We start from the raw sequence: 18,282 nt of genomic DNA, 5'->3' as shown, positions 1-18,282 counted from the left end.
AGGGCATTTAACCCATTAAGAGGTGAGAGACAGGATAGATTCAAGTGAAATAGTATTTTTAACTCCTGTGTATGAATTTTTATCAGTAGCTTGAATAGATTTTTGATACATAGTCTTGTTAGTACTTTCTCTGAAAATTTCTTATTATTTAAACAAAAAAAACACCTCTGTCCCACTCCCCCCCAAAAAAAACCATCAACACCCTTCAAATCCAAACAAAAACACCCCAACATAAAACCTCTTGAACAATCTGGAAGTTGAATTACCTGTGCTAAGGAATTTAAAGGTATGTTAAATGATGATCTCTTAACTCTTAGGTTACAAACCTGTCAGAATCTCTTCCTTCCTTAATATAACAAGGAAATAGTTCACCACACTGCTTTTGCTGCCATTACTGTGGCCTGCATAATGCCATACTCACTGACTATAAAATGAAATGCTCCTAACATCAGCATAAGTAAGATTTCACCCATTTCTTCCAAATTTAATTATTGTGATACCACGAAGCACTGTAGAGTGCTGATTTTTATTTTTTTTTAATTCCAGTATTACATAAAATGGACTGATAGCATGTGGAGGTAGGAGTTGGACACCCTCTGACTAGGTTCTTTAAGAGGTTCCACATTAGGAGGATTTAAGTTTAATACCAAATTTACTTTATAAAATTGTTGTTTCATGACATTTTGATTTCCTAGAGTATTACAGCAGCACACTGAAATCACACCAGAAGCACAATGTAGCTATTGCAATAGGCAACTGCATCACCATGCAAACATGGTTCCCATTACCAGTCCCTGTATTCTCATCACCGTGGTGCCGGGTGTGTCAAGCCACCACAAAGGAGTACAAGGGATGAACCAGGTCAAGCCCATTACTCTCTTCAAAGTGCATTTTAGTAGCTGGGCAGTTTTCAAACTCAACCTTAGGTTGAGCCACACACACACTTTCTGCCCCCATGCTGCTCTGGCTAGCTCAGAACAGTAGTCTCCCACTAATTATCTCAGCAAAAGCTGTTTATACAACCTGATGACTCATGGTACAGTTGTGTATCTAAGCCAAAGTTTACTTTTCAGTCCTCCTAAAAAATGCATCTTTCTTTACAATAATTGGTCATTCTTGACATTCTTCCCTGTGCTCATTATTTTTGCCCTTCTCCTCCAAGCCTTCCTCCATTGTGGGGAGATTGGTCACAGTGAATCTGTGTCAGTGTGGTGCAAGTGCAAAGGTTCTCAACTGCTGGGCTCCATCTCACATCTCTCTAATTAGTGTATGTATGTACTGAATGACTTTCCTCTCTCTCACCTCATATGCTCTATCTTGTCGCTTTCTGAACTTGGCTGAAATTTGGATTTTTAGACACAAAGTTGTACTATGTTTTTTCTCATTTAACAACAATATTCACAAAAACATTAATTCATACTTATGGGTCATTACAGCTAAATAATGCTTAAATATGCATTTTTAAAAATCCTTACGTGTTCTACATTTTAGTTGCTACCTCAAAACAAAGTTTTCAGTAGGTTTCTTTAGGAACTGCTTAAGATGAAGACCAAAATGCAAAGGACAAACTGATGAAAGGTGAACAGGACTTTGCCTGTGTTATAGTGATTCTTTTGATGTCACAACCTCAGTTATGACATGAGCTCTCCTATCTCAGATTGATTAGTAATTTAACAGATAATTTTATTCCACTAATGAACCATAGTATAAATCCCTAGAAAAGATTTACTAGAAAATCTTGACTAAGGATACACTTAAGTGGTTGTGTTTACATTTGGAAACTCAGATCTTATCTACAATGGTTTTCTCAAGTCCTCCTTCCCTCTGCCATAGCTATTTTTCAGATACATCAAAAGGAGCACTTACCTCTGCATATTTCATCCTTTGCAAGTTCTACAATCAGCTTAGGATTTCCTGGAATCCAAGAAGCATGTTCCAGATTTTAAATGAGAATATTCTTGATTTAAAGTGAGATGTTCCGAGCTAAAGATTTCAAGTGACAAAAGATACTGTTTTTTGAGTTTTGCTTTAGCCCAACCATAACACTTGCAGGTTTTATGTTAAACTCAATCAGAAACTTACACAACTAAAACAAATGAAGTCTCCATCCCCAAGTTGTAATGATAGAATCACAGGACAACTGAGGTTTGAAGGGTGCTTGGCAGGTCTCTAGTCCAACTCTGCTAGTCACAGCCAGTTCACTAAAGGTCAGACGGGCATAATCCAGACAGGTGCTAATAACCTCCTAGGATGGAGACTGCATAGTCTCTTTAAGCAACCTGCTCCCATGCTTGAGTGTCATCACAGCTTTTCCTAATATCCAGCCTGAAACTCCTGATTTAATTTATGCTGCTGTCTTGCACAGCTGTGAAGAATCTAACACTGTCTCTTTTATAACCTCTCACGGGTACTGGCAGGCTGCTGTTAGGCCTCCCTGGAGATGTTGCCTCTCTGGGTTGAAAAAGCCTCCTTACATCAGCTTTCCTCACAGAGCTGCTAGGAAAAATGGAAACAGGTTCCAGCTCTTCCCCTCATTCAGATTAAAGCTTTCAGTCAGGCCCCCTGTATTTCACAAAGCTCAACTTCAACTATAAGAGCTGTGAAAGCAACCATGGTGATCCAATATTTGTTTAACTTCACTGAAAAAGAACGGTGAGAAGTTGTGGCCATTGTTTACACACACAGTCTGGACAATATTGTCAAAGAAGAAGTAGAATTATTGAAGGCAAATAATAATAATAATAATCATGTCACTCAACCTGCTGGTCATGTCTCACTTGATGCAGATCAGGATGGAGTTGGATTTTTGGGTTGCAAACACACACTGCTGAGTCATATTGGGCTTTTCATCCAAAAACACTCCCAAGCCTTTCTCCTGAAGTCTTGCCTCAACCCATTACCCACTCAGCCTGTACTTGTGCTTTAGATGTGCTAATAATGAGATCGTGGTATAAGATGAGCTTTCCTTTGTAGCAGCCAAAGGAAACATCTCCATTTACTTAAGCTTTTCTAAATAATTTTCTTTCCACACAACATATTTTGCATATATATATAAATACATCTATTTTCATACATCTATTTAAAATAATAGGTGCCTTTGAATAGTTAGTTTTACTTGCCAGCTCAGTGGTTGATTGGATGATTCACCAAAGTCAGGACTGTTTAAAATTTATGGGATTTATTCTCCTTTTGTCAAGCATTTTCTACATACAGAACATTCACGTGGTATAAATTACAGAACAAAAACTGCATGAGACAGACTACTGCAATTGAGTAACAGTTTACATGATTATTGTTTGTTCACAATGGAGAGGAGTTCTTAAAAAGGAAAATAGATTCAGTAGCTAGAAATGTAAGCAAATTTTTATCTCAGTTAAAGCTACTTACCAGGAGGTTTGCTCAAGCTAAAGAGAGATCTACTGTACAACACAGGGCAGAATGCTCAATGCACACAAGACTACAATGCTAGAAAAGTCCAGATTTCAAAGCACTTTTACACAATCTAAATTGCAGTAAAACTTTGTTTAAAAAAAGATATTTTTTTCTGATTGCCTTCAGTAAATGGAGGTCATTTTAAGAGCTTATAAGCATTCTTTAGCAAAAAACATAATAAAAATAAAAATACTCTCAAACTTCTAAGTCATTGCTCTGAGTCTGGATAGATGTTCACTGCTGGCTTTCTATTGACTTCTTATTCTACTTCTGGGAATCTTATTTTTCCCATTTATATGTTTAACCAGTGTTATATTAGAATACTAAGTAAACAAACTATAAAAAATACAAAGTTTTTGTTGTTTGTTTTTCATTTTTGTCTTTTTTTTGCACTAATCCAGTTGGATGCAAGAACTAGAAAATCTGTTGAGCTAACCAAATGGTTTAACAAATAGGAATCAATGGTACAATGAATAAGCAAAAATGTTATCTACTGGTCGTAGACTTCAGTTCTTTGAATTCTCATTTTCTTAAAATGCATTTTCTTTATGTTTAATTAACAGTTTCCTCAACGATATAAGTGAAGCTTTGTGATGGAAGGTTTTAGTAATGTGGTATATTCTGAAAGGATGCGCAATATTTCTCTTCAGTAGGCTTGAAACTCCTTGCTGACGACACCCTGTGATAGCTGAAAAATCTAGCATCTATTTTTCTTCTAAAAAAAGGTAAAGCTTCTGCAAGCAGCTTTCTCAACTAAGACACCATAAAATAAAACTCCAAAATGCAGTGATCAGAAAACACTGCAAATACAATTTTTCTTTTCTTTTTTTTTTTTTCTGCCCATGTATGTTGCATAACTTGTCACCTGGAATTTGATAGCAGAACTTTCTTTCCAATGACAAGCAATCCTGTAGCCACAGGAAATAAATGTTATAATTTCTATGTTTGTCTTTCTTGTGAGACCTTCGCTTCAAGGCACAAAAAGATTTAAGAGTGGACTGGACAGGACATAACATTTCAGCTTAAGGAGTCAAAGGTTGTTGTACAACAGCTTTTGTTTTGTGTCTGAAGCCAAAAAACCCACAATTTGAATAATATTTAAGTCTTCCATTTACAAATGCAAAGCATCATATTAAATTTCCTGAAGCATTTTTAGTTGTTTTTTTTTCTTCTTTTTTTACACTAATTTATTATACTTACCATCAATCTCAATATTCACTTATTTCAAAAAACACAATCTCAGCTGATAATCAATAAGGAGTACCATTATCATATAGGCATCATTTTAGCCACTTTATGTGGAAGCTGACTCAATTGTGTATATGTCAAAGAAGTAACAGGTACAGAAGGGCCTAACAATTTAAAACTAAAATTGTGTAAATTTGAAGAATGGTGTAATTTAAGTGCAATGTACTGTAAAACTATTAACTCAGTAAATATCTAACACAGATTCTTATGCTTCTCCAACCCAAACTACTGTGTTGCCTCTCTCAACTTCGGTGATTTCACAATTTAACTTATTGAGCCGTCCATCCAGGATAAACAGAGATTCCTTGGAAGGGGTCATGAGATACTGACCAAAAAGGCCACTGTCTTTTATGAGACGGTTCTTACTGTTCCAAGGCCATTCGCCTGCCTTCATGGGTTCCTTCAGACTCTTCACCATCTTCACCTTGCCAGAAGAGAGCTCCATGAAGAGAACATCAGTTTGTGTGCTGGAGCTGCAGTAGACATTGTATTGATGAGCTTCAGTGAAGGATGGCTGAAAAGCTACATCAGATATGTGCAAATTGGTGTGAATGTCAAATGCATCCTGTATTTCTCCTCTCACTGTTATGGACTGCATCCTCAGGAGGCCTTTAGCATCATCAATGCTGAGAAGGTAGTGTCCATCTGGAGAGACGTGCGGCGTGCCCGTCACATCGCCGTTATATCCAATCACAGAATCGGTAACGCTGTCCACGATGAGCTGCGGCAGGACAGCCCCAGTGGTGTCAGGCTTGCAGCAGATAAAAAGATATCCTCCAAGATGTGTATAAGCCAGTGACTCAGGGATGCAATTATAATCCTTTAAACTAACTGTCTTGACGTACGACATTGTTTCTAGATCAATTTTCTGGAGCATGGGCTCGTCCTTATGAAGAATATATCCAAACCTGAAAGGAAAAGCACAAAACCAAAGTCAGAGCTACTGAGTGGGGAAAGATACCATGAGAAAAGGAGATAATATGTGCAGCAGCGTATTGCTATACATCTCAGCTTCAGATGTTTCAGATATTAAGCAGTTTATAATACTTTATTTTTAGTGTTGTAATTTAGAATGTATAAAAAAGAAGGCCTAAAACACATTTATTTGATAAATGGGAAAGTTCTTTTTTCCTACTGACACAAGGGAAAAAGCAAACCATTACTTTCTATATCTATTCATGTCTAACTTTTACAAAAGCCAGGAAGAAGAAAAAGATTAAATATCAATAGATACCACATCCCACATATTTGAATTCAGTTCATAGAGCTCTTCGACTTACTTGGGAACACCAGCTTAACCCAGCGCTCATTGTTATTCAGATCATTATCTGAATCTTCCTTATTTTAATTCAATAGAAATGAATATCATAAAAGGGTTTAGGTTTATGCCTCCTAATTACCCAAACACCATATTTCTTACAATTTCAATGATCCTTTATGCTCTTCCATACATCAAGAAACTTTCACTGAACATGAATAATATGGTTACATTTTAAAATCCTAGAGCTGATTGATTGTAACCTTTTAATATAAACTATATCGCTATTCTTTAATGGTAACATATATGTTCTGACTGCACAATCAATTGTCTAGATATATATGCAAAAAAGATACTTCTAAATATTATGGAGTCATCTGAAAGTATATTAGCTTTACTTATCTAAGTAGCTTACACAGCACTTTCCCCAAACAGCTGTTTTCTTTTGGCACATTTCTTGGCACTTTCCTCTGAATCTTTGATCCTAAATATGAGGCTGCATGATGATAAATCTAATCTAAAAATACCTTTCACATCCTTTTGATATAAAGCCATATGACAGCCAGAATGTTCCAACAATTGAGCTGACAATAACACAAAAATTTCACACTATACTTGTAATCCCAGCGTACTTACTAATCAGTGAACTGCCAAAGAAACAGGCAAAAAATGTTTCAGGACATTGTTCAGGCAGTTCCTCAGCATAAGGTAGGGTGAATTACATTTGCACTTTCTACTGAACTGATGTAAGAACACTTTTAATTTTAGCTCCACCTTCCAAAATCCTTGCATACTGCTTCAGTATCATAAAAGCACAGAACTAAAGAACTATTTCAATTGCTAGGGACCTTAGGATTTCATGTAGTACAAATCCTGCCCAAAAGGCTCAGTGTGAATCACACTGTCCGCAATTACAATTTGATCTGATTATAAGATCAATTTTGTCTTTAATTATTCAGCCACTTATAAATACATGAATTCAATCATCTTGGTTAGGAAAGTGTGAGTGAGCTTTTTTGGAAGTTATGTCCAGATAATTTACTTAAGATAATGTTATTTTTCTAGTCATGATGTCTGCTGTTTTGTCATAGAAAAAGATTAGGATCATCAGGCAGAATTTGATTTTTAGATTTTTTGGCCACATAATATCTGTTTCTTAATCTTTTTGGGTGGCCCTTAACTCATTGACTCCTGGTTTCGTTATTAATTAGTAAGTATTTTTCAGCTATAAGAAACAGACCTATGCTGTATTATGTACAAAATTATCCTGTAATAGAAAAGATTAAACAACACTGACATTTCACATCTCCAAGTTTAATAACCAGTGTTAGACACATGAGCAGTGCTTACAAAAGGACAATAGAATTGGCTTATTGATTGTGTTTTTACATAACAATGTAAAGGAACAATCAGTGAACTATCCAGGAACTTCAATATTCACCAGAAGATAAAGGGAAAATACCTAATTTTAAGGTCAATGTGATGACATTATGACTGAATAACTTATTTTTAAGCTATTATAATATTATTTAATCTATTGTAATAAGAGAACACAGTGCAGAGAGTTTTTGCTTTAACTACTTTTGATCTCAATTTCAGTTGCAAACACAGAGTACATTTTTTTTGAGACTGGCAAGCTGACCTTGGGTTTGAAAACATTATTTTTCTCTTTCAGCATACCAATATATAGTCATGGGAAAAATCAGGAAATCTTTTTTAAAAGTGAAAGAAAAAGCTCTCAATGAGTTGTTTTTAGCTTACATAGGTACTAAGCCACAGACATATATCCAAGTGAAATTTTCCAATATACATGAACATACACCAAATCCATACTGTGATTTTGAAAATACAGCAGTCATCATCTACATGATTAAATCTATAAATGCTTTTTAATATTTGGCCTGTTGTTTTCAGAAACTGTATTAAAAATAGTAATAAATTCTCTTCTGTAAAAAAAATCAGTCATTCAACATTTTAATATATTTGATACATTTTATTCTATATATGTGTCCATCATATATCATGGCATCTTTATTTAATTCAGGAAAAAGACTTAAAATTTGACTGTATGATTTAAGTTGCACTTTAGTTTCTATCCTGCATGAGAGAAAACACAGGTAATCTTTTTTTAAAAAAATGTAATCCTTTTTTAAAAACCCAAATGAATTCTTAACCATTTTCCACCACAAAACAAATTTAAAAATCTAAATAGATATATTTTAAATTGGTCAAAAACTAAAAATTTTTTTTTCATTTATCATACATCAAGCAAGAAGAAGAAATTTTTGTGCAGCTTGAAAATTCATTTTTTTCTAAAGATTATTCCAGGTCATAAAAATTACCTTCTTCTAAAGTAAAATACAAATGCAGAACAAGATTATCATCAATTATCTAAATCAGCAAATCATACTTGCTGATTTAAATTGTGATTAAAATGAAGTATTGAAATCAATTTGATTCAAAGAAATCTGCCTTGCTTATGATTATTTGATTAAGCAATGCTAATTATGAATTCATGCAATATTTTTTTGCATCCAAATGTTATTGATTTCAAGAGGAATATATAAGTTACTAATCTTGGTTTCTCAAATATTATTCCCAGAATGTATGTTTTTGAACCACAGGTACACTTAACCCATATTTACTTTGGTTACATGTCTCCCTGTTTTTTTAAGTTTTTCTAAGCCTTCTGATGTTTACGTTCTTGTAACAAACTTTCTCAAGCACTTTAAGTAAATAACTTATTGTTTTGCATTCTTTTATGAAGGAAGAGAAATTTGATAGACTATTGGTTTGTCCAGTGTCATTGGAGGGGTGGTACTGTCATCCTCTAATCCACTGTCACTTTTGGAAGTCTGTAAATGTTAGAGTCAGAAATTAAACTTCCCTCTTTTTACTTTAGCGAGCTGCGTGTCTGCGTCGTTTTGTTTCGTGTCCTATAGCGACAGGTTACATAAACTGTTTGATTACCAAATGTGAATGTGTTGTCTAAGGTTTAGGAAAAAAAGGTCTTGTCTACCTTCCCTAGGGGTAGCATCAACTGCACATGTGGAAAGACTCACGTTTGGCATCTAGCCTTGCCCACAGAGGATGCTGCCATTGGCTGTGACTCTACAGCTTCTCATTACCAGGTGGTACCTCCTCTCACACGAATCCCCTGAACTCAAAAGGTTTGCATAAGCATTACCCAAAGCATGTAATCAGGATAAATTTAGCTACTGTGGAATAACTAAGAACCTTTAAATGTTTTTTAACATTTAAAGAACATTTAAATGTTTTTAAATGTTGACTAACCTGGTTAGTGTGAATGAAATATCCTAGGAGCCACAGAAGAACGTTGATGTAAACCTTCCCACTAGCACAGACAGATTTAATAAAAATTATACTTGTCCACAGCAAGGGTCTCCAGATCTCCAGTCAGCAAAACATTTTAAAACAAACCAGCTGATAACATAAGGGTACTAGTTTCTTTTATAGGTTTATCTATCTCTTCTTAATATTTAGTTCACAGTTCAAAAAGCCACAAGTAAAATGTTTACAGTATTGTGGACAGACTGTTTCTGGGATGTATATAGTGGCTTCAGCTTTAGTAATTGAGTTTAACTGAAAACTATAGAAACTGGCTTCAACATTTTACCCACTTTATCTGATGTTGTATTTTTATTGCACTTGAGAAATTTATTGTCCCTTGCTTTGGAGCTATTAAGGAACTTGATTTCATATGCTACAGCAGCTAACCATATGTATTCTGATAATCAGTTATACCTGAATGCCTGTTTACAATGTATCTTACTTATAAAGTGTGCAAAGAGCAGTTTAATGCATTTTTTCAGTGATTATTTATTTTCAACTCACAATTATTTACAGCTATCCATGCTATTCATTGCATTCTATTTACTTCTGAATTGGAAACAAAGGTTTGGGAGATAGGCTCTCTTTCCTTCCTTAGAGAACTGTCTTGTCTAGCGCTGATAAAATATAACTCCATTTTCTTGTAACATTAACATGCAAAAGACTTTTTGCTTTATAATGTTTTCTAGTTCCGACTTTAAAAAGTCACTGCTTTGGACACAGATGTAAAATTAGCCCACAGTGTAATGTTTCCGGAGCTGCATACACTGAGAGATCAGTTATGTGAGCAGAATAATGTATAGAACATACATAGCAGTGTATAGTTACTGATTTCAAAGCACTGTACAGATAATACAGAGGGTAAAGAAAGCTGAATGACTGGCCCAAGGCTATATAATAATCCATTGGCATAGTCCAGGTGAAATACAGGTTATCTAAGGCCCAGCATGGTTTCTAACCTATCATGCTACAGATTGTCATTGCAACAGAGGTAGTAAAGAGACAGATATGAGAAGAAAACATATAAAACCACATAATTTTGAATAAGAGTATATAAAATCACTCCATCAAAATAATGTTTTTGATTACTAAAAATAGACAGAACTTCGGACCTGGCTGGGAGAGAAGTTGGTAAAATTTCATGAAAGATCTACCCTTCCCAAAACCGGGAGTATAGCTGCCAAAAGCAATTTATTACAACTAACAGGATTTTATCAATACTACTGTTTAAACAATTCTTTCTTGGCTGTCATACTGCCTGCAACATTTCATTGCTCCAATTAAAATTCAGTAAAGTTGGTCAGGGATGCAAATACCCTAACAGACCAACAATACAAATAAAAAGAAGGGGGGGGGGGAATAATTTAAAGCTGCTAGTCTTCTTGGGTGTAAAAGGATTTTGCAAGCTGTGTGTTTCATATTTTTGTCTGCCTGTCTCAGTGAGAGCTGTGTGGCTGGAGTTTTGAGAAGCTGAACAAATTGAGAGAGGTCTGTTCCTGTGCCTGTGAGGTTTGTGAGGCTGATTCTCAGTTGTTGAGAACTACTAGGCAGAGACATAAGGATGGAAAAAGTAATGAAGTTCTGGAGGGAAGGTACAGAAGGGAAAAGGGGAGTGAAGAAAACTGATATGAAAAGCTAAGAATTTCATGTCTCATATAGTTTTAAAAAATACAAACACATCAGAAAGAAACAAAGAAGGATAAAAAATATACCTTTGTTACCTAAGATGAGAAAGTACTTCCAAAGCCACTGGTAACTGAGGAAGGTGATAAACAGGTTTTTTTATAGGGACATATATCTGTCAGGTTAGATAATTTGTTCCTAATAATTTTGAAAGAGTTGACTAGCTCTTAGCATTTTAATAAATCTCAGAATAACAGGAAAATTTGGAAAGTCTGAAAAAAAAAGATTGTTGAAATATTCATAAGATGAAGTCAGGTATCCCAGCTAGACTGAACAGCTTGATGCATATCCAAGGGAAATAATAAAATAGATGATATGAGAATGAGTTACATAAAATCATGAATATAACAGAGTCAACATGGTACATGAAAAAATTAACTTTGTCAGACAAACCTAATTTAATTTTTTTATTAGAAAACTTTCTGAAGGTAACCGAATATCAGGAGGGCATAGCTTTCTTGGAATAAAAACTCCTACCTGAGAGAAAAAGAATTTATCTGTAATAAAATGTAGTTGTCAACGCAGAATCATCATTTTACAGGAAACTTCTTGGTACAAAAGCTGATACTTCATAAAATTTTCACAGATATATTTGGGTGTAAATGTCTATGAATGTCCATGACACTAAGGTTGTAGATAATGACAGCAAAATCATTATAGTCAGTTGCTCATTCAAGCAAAATGTGTTCAAAGGTGGCCAAGTGTAAAGTTGAGCAGCTTCATGTGTGAATGAGGAATGCATGACATGAACACAGAACACTATTGTAAAAAGTAGCAGCTATAAAAGGATTTAATCATCATAATAGACATGCAGGTCAATATAAAATCTGAGTCTAATGAGTCAAAAATAAAACCAAGGCCCATAAACCTCTGTAATGTCCTTAAGGGTATACCAAAAAAGAGGTGAGTAAGAATAATACAACATACTCACTTCAACACAGCTGTATTCTACACTGGGGAGACTAAACTAAGAATGCTTTATGGTTTTTTCCCTCATTTCTGCCCTTCTAAAAAGGAATATTAAAAAAATTAAAGGCAAGGAAAAACCTGAAAATTATTTGAGGAATGGGGACAATGGTTTTATGCAAGAGTCGGAGTCCAATACAAAAATGGTTGCATCCTGAAACCAGTCAACTTTAAATTAGGAATAGGTAATTTTGCTTAACAATGGGGGCAACATACCATTGCAACTAACTACAATAGACATGATGATTTTTCTGTGGTGGGACTCTCTAGGTAAAGATTATACTACTATCTACTTGGATAAGTAGATGTAGCCTCAAAAAGATCAAATTCATCATCTGAATCACTGAATGACTATTTGAAATGTTTTAAAACCTAAAGTACATGCAGAAGTCAGAAAAAATGTTCTCATGGCTTCTTCTAGCTGATGAATATATGAAACACCATTTTTTTTTGGCTTTGTTCATATAATCAAAATTGCATAGGTAGAGTAGATTTTAATCTTGTACTATTCATTCATTTGATGGTGAGATATTAACCATCGTAAAAATCATAAAATCATCAAGGTTGGGAAAGACCTTTAAGATCACAGAATCCAACCAATCCCCCAGCACTACCACTGTAACCCCTAAACCACATCACCATATCACCCATACACATCTTGAATACCTCCAGGGGTGGTGGTTCCACCACCTCTTAGGGCAGCCTATTCCAATGCCTGAAAAGAAGCAACCAAGTGCTTCAAATCTCATTAAATGACTGTGATTGGACACAATCCCTTAGTTCACAGACACACACACACTAGTAGAATGCAGAGGAATCTGCCTTTCTGCAGACTTAAGATTGTGATGCCACTTTTCCATCCACTGTACAGAAAACAGCTGTTTTTTAAAACTTGTCTTTCACTGTTTCTGATCTTAATTGTGAAATTCACATGAGTTAGTAATAATATTACAATTACTGATCTTTAATACACACATATATTTTCAAAATGAGCATCGTCCTTGACAACACATTGATCTCCAAATTCAGAAGGTTTATGAATTGCTTGTAATATTACAACTATAAAAGCTATATAATGGGGTGAAAGATGTTCTAAGGCTGAATGGTCATTCTTTTGAGGTTTATTGATCTAACTGTACAAGATCATGGTGAATAGGCTGGGGAAATGGTGTTAGACCATGGAGACGCGCTGTGTGTAAACAGTTACCTGTTTACACACAGCAATGATCAGTTGCAAACAAATTTCTGTCAACTCTCCATAACCTAATTGCTGCCTTCTAAGAAACAGATGAATCTGTCTTCCCTTCTCTACAGCATTATGAACTATCTCAGCATACCAGTGTCAGATTATTAACTCTGCTTCCATTGCCAGATTGGATCTCATCTTTCTCATGAAGGAGACAAGAACAACTATTTAAAAAAAAATAGTACTTACCAAATTTGTAAGAAAAAAGTATTGCAAGTCAATAAGATGATAGTTTTGGATTGCACAAGTAAATAGATTGGGAGATGCAAAAAAGCTGTATGTAATAAAACAGGGTAAGAAAATGTATTTATGACAATTTCAACCCTTATGTCTCTTCTAGCCAGTGAAATAATGCAATATATCACCACATAAAGGTGTTTCTCACAGTGCATACTGAAATCATGTGTAACTTAAACCTGCCAGGTATGAGAGCAAATCTTTAGATTTCTAATAATTTATTGTACAGTTAATACAAGTGGGAACTGCAGCCTGTGGACATATCACTCCAATTGGAGTAAAGGCTAGAACTGTGAAATCTGTGACTGTTTCTTTCTTCCCTTACTCCATATGAATAAACAACAATGATTTTAATCCCAGAGTTTCAAGATTTTTGACCATATGTTGTGACAAAAGTTTAAATGAATTAGGGCTAATTATATTTAGCAATTCTATAGCAGGTTCTTGTAAGAGTAGTATACTGGATTTGGCTGAGATGGAGTTAATTTTTATTATACCAACCTGCATGGTGCTGTGTTTTAAATTTATGAACAAAAGTGTTGACAACTCACCAATATTTTAGTTATTGCTCAGCACTGCTGGCACAGCACCACGGCCTTCTCTGTTTCTTACTCTGCCTTTCCCATGGGTAGTCTGCAGGTTTGGATAAGGTTGGGAGGTGACCCAGCAGGCTACCCCAGGGATATTCCATAACATGTAACATTGTGTCCAACAATTAAACTTCTCCCAAAGCAGCTGCTGCTCCGGCTAAGTGGGAGCTCAGCTGCAGGCTGGCGACAGCTCTCCACAGGGAGTCATTAGTTTTCCATAATGAGTTTTACAGAACCCAGACAAAAGGAAACTGAGGTAACTCAAATTTACTTGTCCAAGTCAACTTCAAAGAGCTGGGAAGAGTATCCTAAAACGTGGTAATGTCAAAATGCAATTAAAAAAAAAAAAAGCAGATCATATGGATGATTTTTAAAAAATGAAAAACCATGCTCACACATTTAGCGCTACATAATTACAGTGACAAAGTTAATAACACTATAGATTATCAGTTCTGCTTTCATCTCACAAAATAAATTCAAGACCATATTTTTAAAGTATTTTTAAAGCATTTAAAAGGTATTTTGAACATGGGATTTTGCTCCACGTTTTATGAACCTATAAGCCTGTTTGTAACACACACAGAAAAAAGAGAACAGTAAACCCAGGAACTCCACCATTCTTTTCCCAAAGTAATTATCATAATTGCCACTATCTTATATTTCCTGAAAAACAACCTGAAGACTCTCATTGCCAAGCTGCCAAAATATCCCTATAGCAAATCAGATTATTGCTCTACCAAAATTAGTCCTCTCTCTTGCTCTCATCAGATTATCAAATGTCTCAGAGTGAGGGAAATCTTTTATCAAATCTTTCTTTAGAATAACGTGCTCACAAGAACTTGCTCATCACTGAGAAGTAACTTATTACATGAGGCACCAACAAAAATTCATCTATTAAAAGGTATCAATTTTAGAAACCTTACTAGGTATTATTATGACACATAAATATTGCCAGTTTTTTACAAGTATTTTCACATCCTTTCTCTTTTCATACCTAATTTTCAGGTTTTTATCTGCAAAATTCCCATCACCTTAAGTTGCATTGTTTGTAACAGGTATAAAAGGTAAAAAAACAGATTTTCCTTACATGCCATGCAGCTTTCACTTATGAGAAAATGTGAAAGTGCAGATTATCATTTCACAGGATTTATATAGCTGGCTCCCTTTCACTGCTCAAAATAAATTATTCTATCACTATCCTTTAAGGTGTGGGGTTTTCAAACTAGAAAAACAAACCTTTGTTAATGTAGAAAAATGGTTTATTATGGTTTAGAACAAGTAATGATGGTTTTACATAAAATTTCTCTCAACTTCTTCATCAAGTCTAATCAATCTAACTAGCATTGACTCTGGCAAAGCTCAAGAAGAGTATTTTGCTTTTCAGGAATGAACAAAACATCTTTTTCCTCTCAAATATCTCACTGTTCTTATATATCTGTTATGTCAATGTTCCTTATAGTTATACCAAAAATGCTTTGAATGGCATTAAACAATTTAAAATGTGTGCAGCTTCCTGCTCTGGATTTTGTGGGTTTGTTCCATAACAAGAAAGCAGATTTCAATAAACGAATTAGAAAACGTATTGTAGAAGTGTCATTGGTAGAATGTGCTATGTCTTGGTAGTGGTAAACAAACCTGCAAAAGAGAAATCTGGCTGAAGTCTTTAGTGACTCACCCAGTTCTGTGGGAGGTTTCCTGGTTACAGAATGTCACATTTATGTGCATAACTCTCCATCTTCATCACTGTAGTACCTAGGTTTTTTTTCCTATTTTCTATTACTGAGAAAAGGCTTAACAAGAAACTTATTCCACAAGATCACTACTTGTTGCCTGAACTTCAGCACCACCACATTTTAATATCTCTCTGCATATCTGAGAAGAGTTGACTTTGTTTATAAACCAAAATACATAGCCATTGCACAAGGAGGTTGTTTACTGTCAAGCCTTTTCTGAATTCATTTGATACAGTCACAGGGCAAACACTCATCCTGTGAGTTGGTGTATTTCACACTGTCAAGGATTCTGCTACCACTTTGTTTTGACTGTTAATAGGTGTGTAGCAAAAGCATCCTTAAGCATCTGTGAATTCCTCTTTGGACCCTTCTTCTGTCACCCAAATCCTATGGGACAAAGGGAAGGATAACAGGAGAAAACCTCCACACCAGTGCTGAAATTGCATGAAATATCACTCTCACATACCTGTGGTTTACTTACTGCAGAGTTTTAATGGAGGTATGTATTATTTGATATAAAAAGAGCATGTTACAAAACATAAACATGCATATGTGCATATGACTGTATGTATATGTATATATATATATTAATATATATATACAGGTATAATATCAGCTTGCAGTTGAAGTATAGGAAGAAAACCACATACTAGGGCATCCCTTCTTCCAATGTTTTTTCTTCTAAGATAAGAAGTGGAAAAGTAAAAATAATTTTTGCCTCACATATTCTGGGCCTCTGTCCTAAGGTTGAAGCACTTTCACTGCTACTCTCTGCACAATCATGTATCTTCCAATTTTTCCTATAAAGACCCTACTGATGCTGATTGACATCAAGTGGCAGTATCCTTGAAAGCGATGACTTTTCCTCTTAAGGGATAAGAATACTCTCTCTCTTCGTAGGATTAAACATAAATGCTTTCATTTTCAGCTGATGAACTGGAGAGTTGAATGTGTACATATCAGTATCATATATCATTTAGGACAGCAGTGCTAGATCTCAAGCCACACAGAGTTGAGTTCTGGGTGGTTCTGATAAGGATTTCAAGTAATACACTTGGAAATTTAAAAAGAAAGTGCTGTTTAGATTAAGCACATGTGCAAAATGAGTGCTCTGCCACAATGACCAGTTTATTTTTAAGTACTGTATTTTTTATAATCTGTTCTTTTCATCAGTTTATTAAAAATTGATATATGAACCAGAAAATAATAAAAAACCCAAAAATGATATGTCTTAACTGTATCTCTTCCAGAGTACATAAACATATCAATTTGTTTATATTTATACCCTTATTGCTTTGAAATAAACAAGAAAAAACCAATTTCTTCAGTTCTAATCAAGCACAGCTGCTTCCCTCCTCTTCAATCATATCAATCATCAATAAGGATGATCAAGAATTGCCATTAAAAATGTACAGCATCACCACAACTCCTTAGTGCAAAAATAATTATCCACAGGTAGCATTCCTCTTCTGAGGACACCTACCTTTCTATGCACAACTATGCGTGTCTAAATATGAGCTGAAAATCTAAGCTGCTATTTTTTGCCAGCGGAAATCTAAACCACACAGTCAACAAAGTCCAAAGAATTTTTTAAAATAACCAGTACTAGAGGCCTGTAGGGGAGTGAGAAATACTGTTTATATACTGTGTGTTTAGACTAAATCTCCAGTAACCATTGCAGGAGACAGACAGCTTACACCCACAGATATACTGCATTTTCACATCTAAATCTAGGTGCCTACAATCTGAACCTCACACTCACCATAAGCATCTTCTCAGCATGAAAACATAATGTCCAAATATAGCCTCATAAAACTTTGCACATATTTGGGCAATTGAAGCTAAAATGACTGACATTACGTCACAATGTGACTAAGAGCTAGAATTACATTTGAAATGTGATTGTCTGTTTCTCCATGCCATTATAACAAGTTCAGGTGTCATACAGCAGTAGGGGCTATTAAAGGCTACCTTTGAGGTCACAAATTCAAACAACTGATTTGAGGAATACCTAGCATTGCTGAAAGTGCCTGTACAGAGTGGAGAATATTAGATAAGTCTCTATGTAAAACAGCCCTAGAAACAGAATCTTCAGGAATCTCTGAAGATGATTTTCACCTCTCTCAAAGTATAGGTTTAACAGAAACCCATCACTTTTCTTTCCACAAAAAGTATAATTTGCCAGCCATAACAATCAACTTCAGTACTCTTTCAAGGCTAGAGAGTCATCAAACATACAAAGAGAACCTCTTCAGTCTGCCTTTCATTTTTGTCTTAGGGTTTTGTGGAGATCTAAGAACTGTGTGCAAATCTTATGTATGAATTTTCCAAGAGGGACTTTGTTTATCACAATATCTCAGTGAACTGTTTTCATGACACTACTGAAGTATTTGGAATACTCTGACAGAGCTAACATCACTGCAAAATATTGAGATGGAATCCACTTCAGACAACGAATTTACAAAAGATAACTAACATTTTTCAAGAAAACTAAATATAACAATGTGGCTAGTAATCATGCTATATGTACTGATTTTA

General features: G+C 35.0%; 1 protein-coding gene across 2 annotated transcripts in view; it reads right to left on the bottom strand.

The window, feature by feature from the left end:
• Positions 1 to 3,159: 3,159 nt before the first annotated feature.
• FSTL5 (follistatin like 5) overlaps positions 3,160 to 18,282 on the bottom strand; it is a 268,652-nt gene continuing 253,529 nt past the window's right edge. For both annotated transcript variants that reach the window (XM_030947751.1, XM_030947752.1), the window contains one exon: positions 3,160 to 5,588. In XM_030947751.1, coding sequence (XP_030803611.1) covers positions 4,886 to 5,588 — 703 coding nt within the window. In that variant the 3' untranslated portion in view covers positions 3,160 to 4,885. The remainder of the gene's footprint in view (positions 5,589 to 18,282) is intronic.

Source organism: Camarhynchus parvulus, chromosome 4 (genome assembly GCF_901933205.1).
Source record: "Camarhynchus parvulus chromosome 4, STF_HiC, whole genome shotgun sequence".
In the NCBI taxonomy this organism is placed as follows: Eukaryota; Metazoa; Chordata; class Aves; order Passeriformes; family Thraupidae; genus Camarhynchus; species Camarhynchus parvulus.
This window is presented reverse-complemented; position numbering and strand designations above follow the sequence as displayed.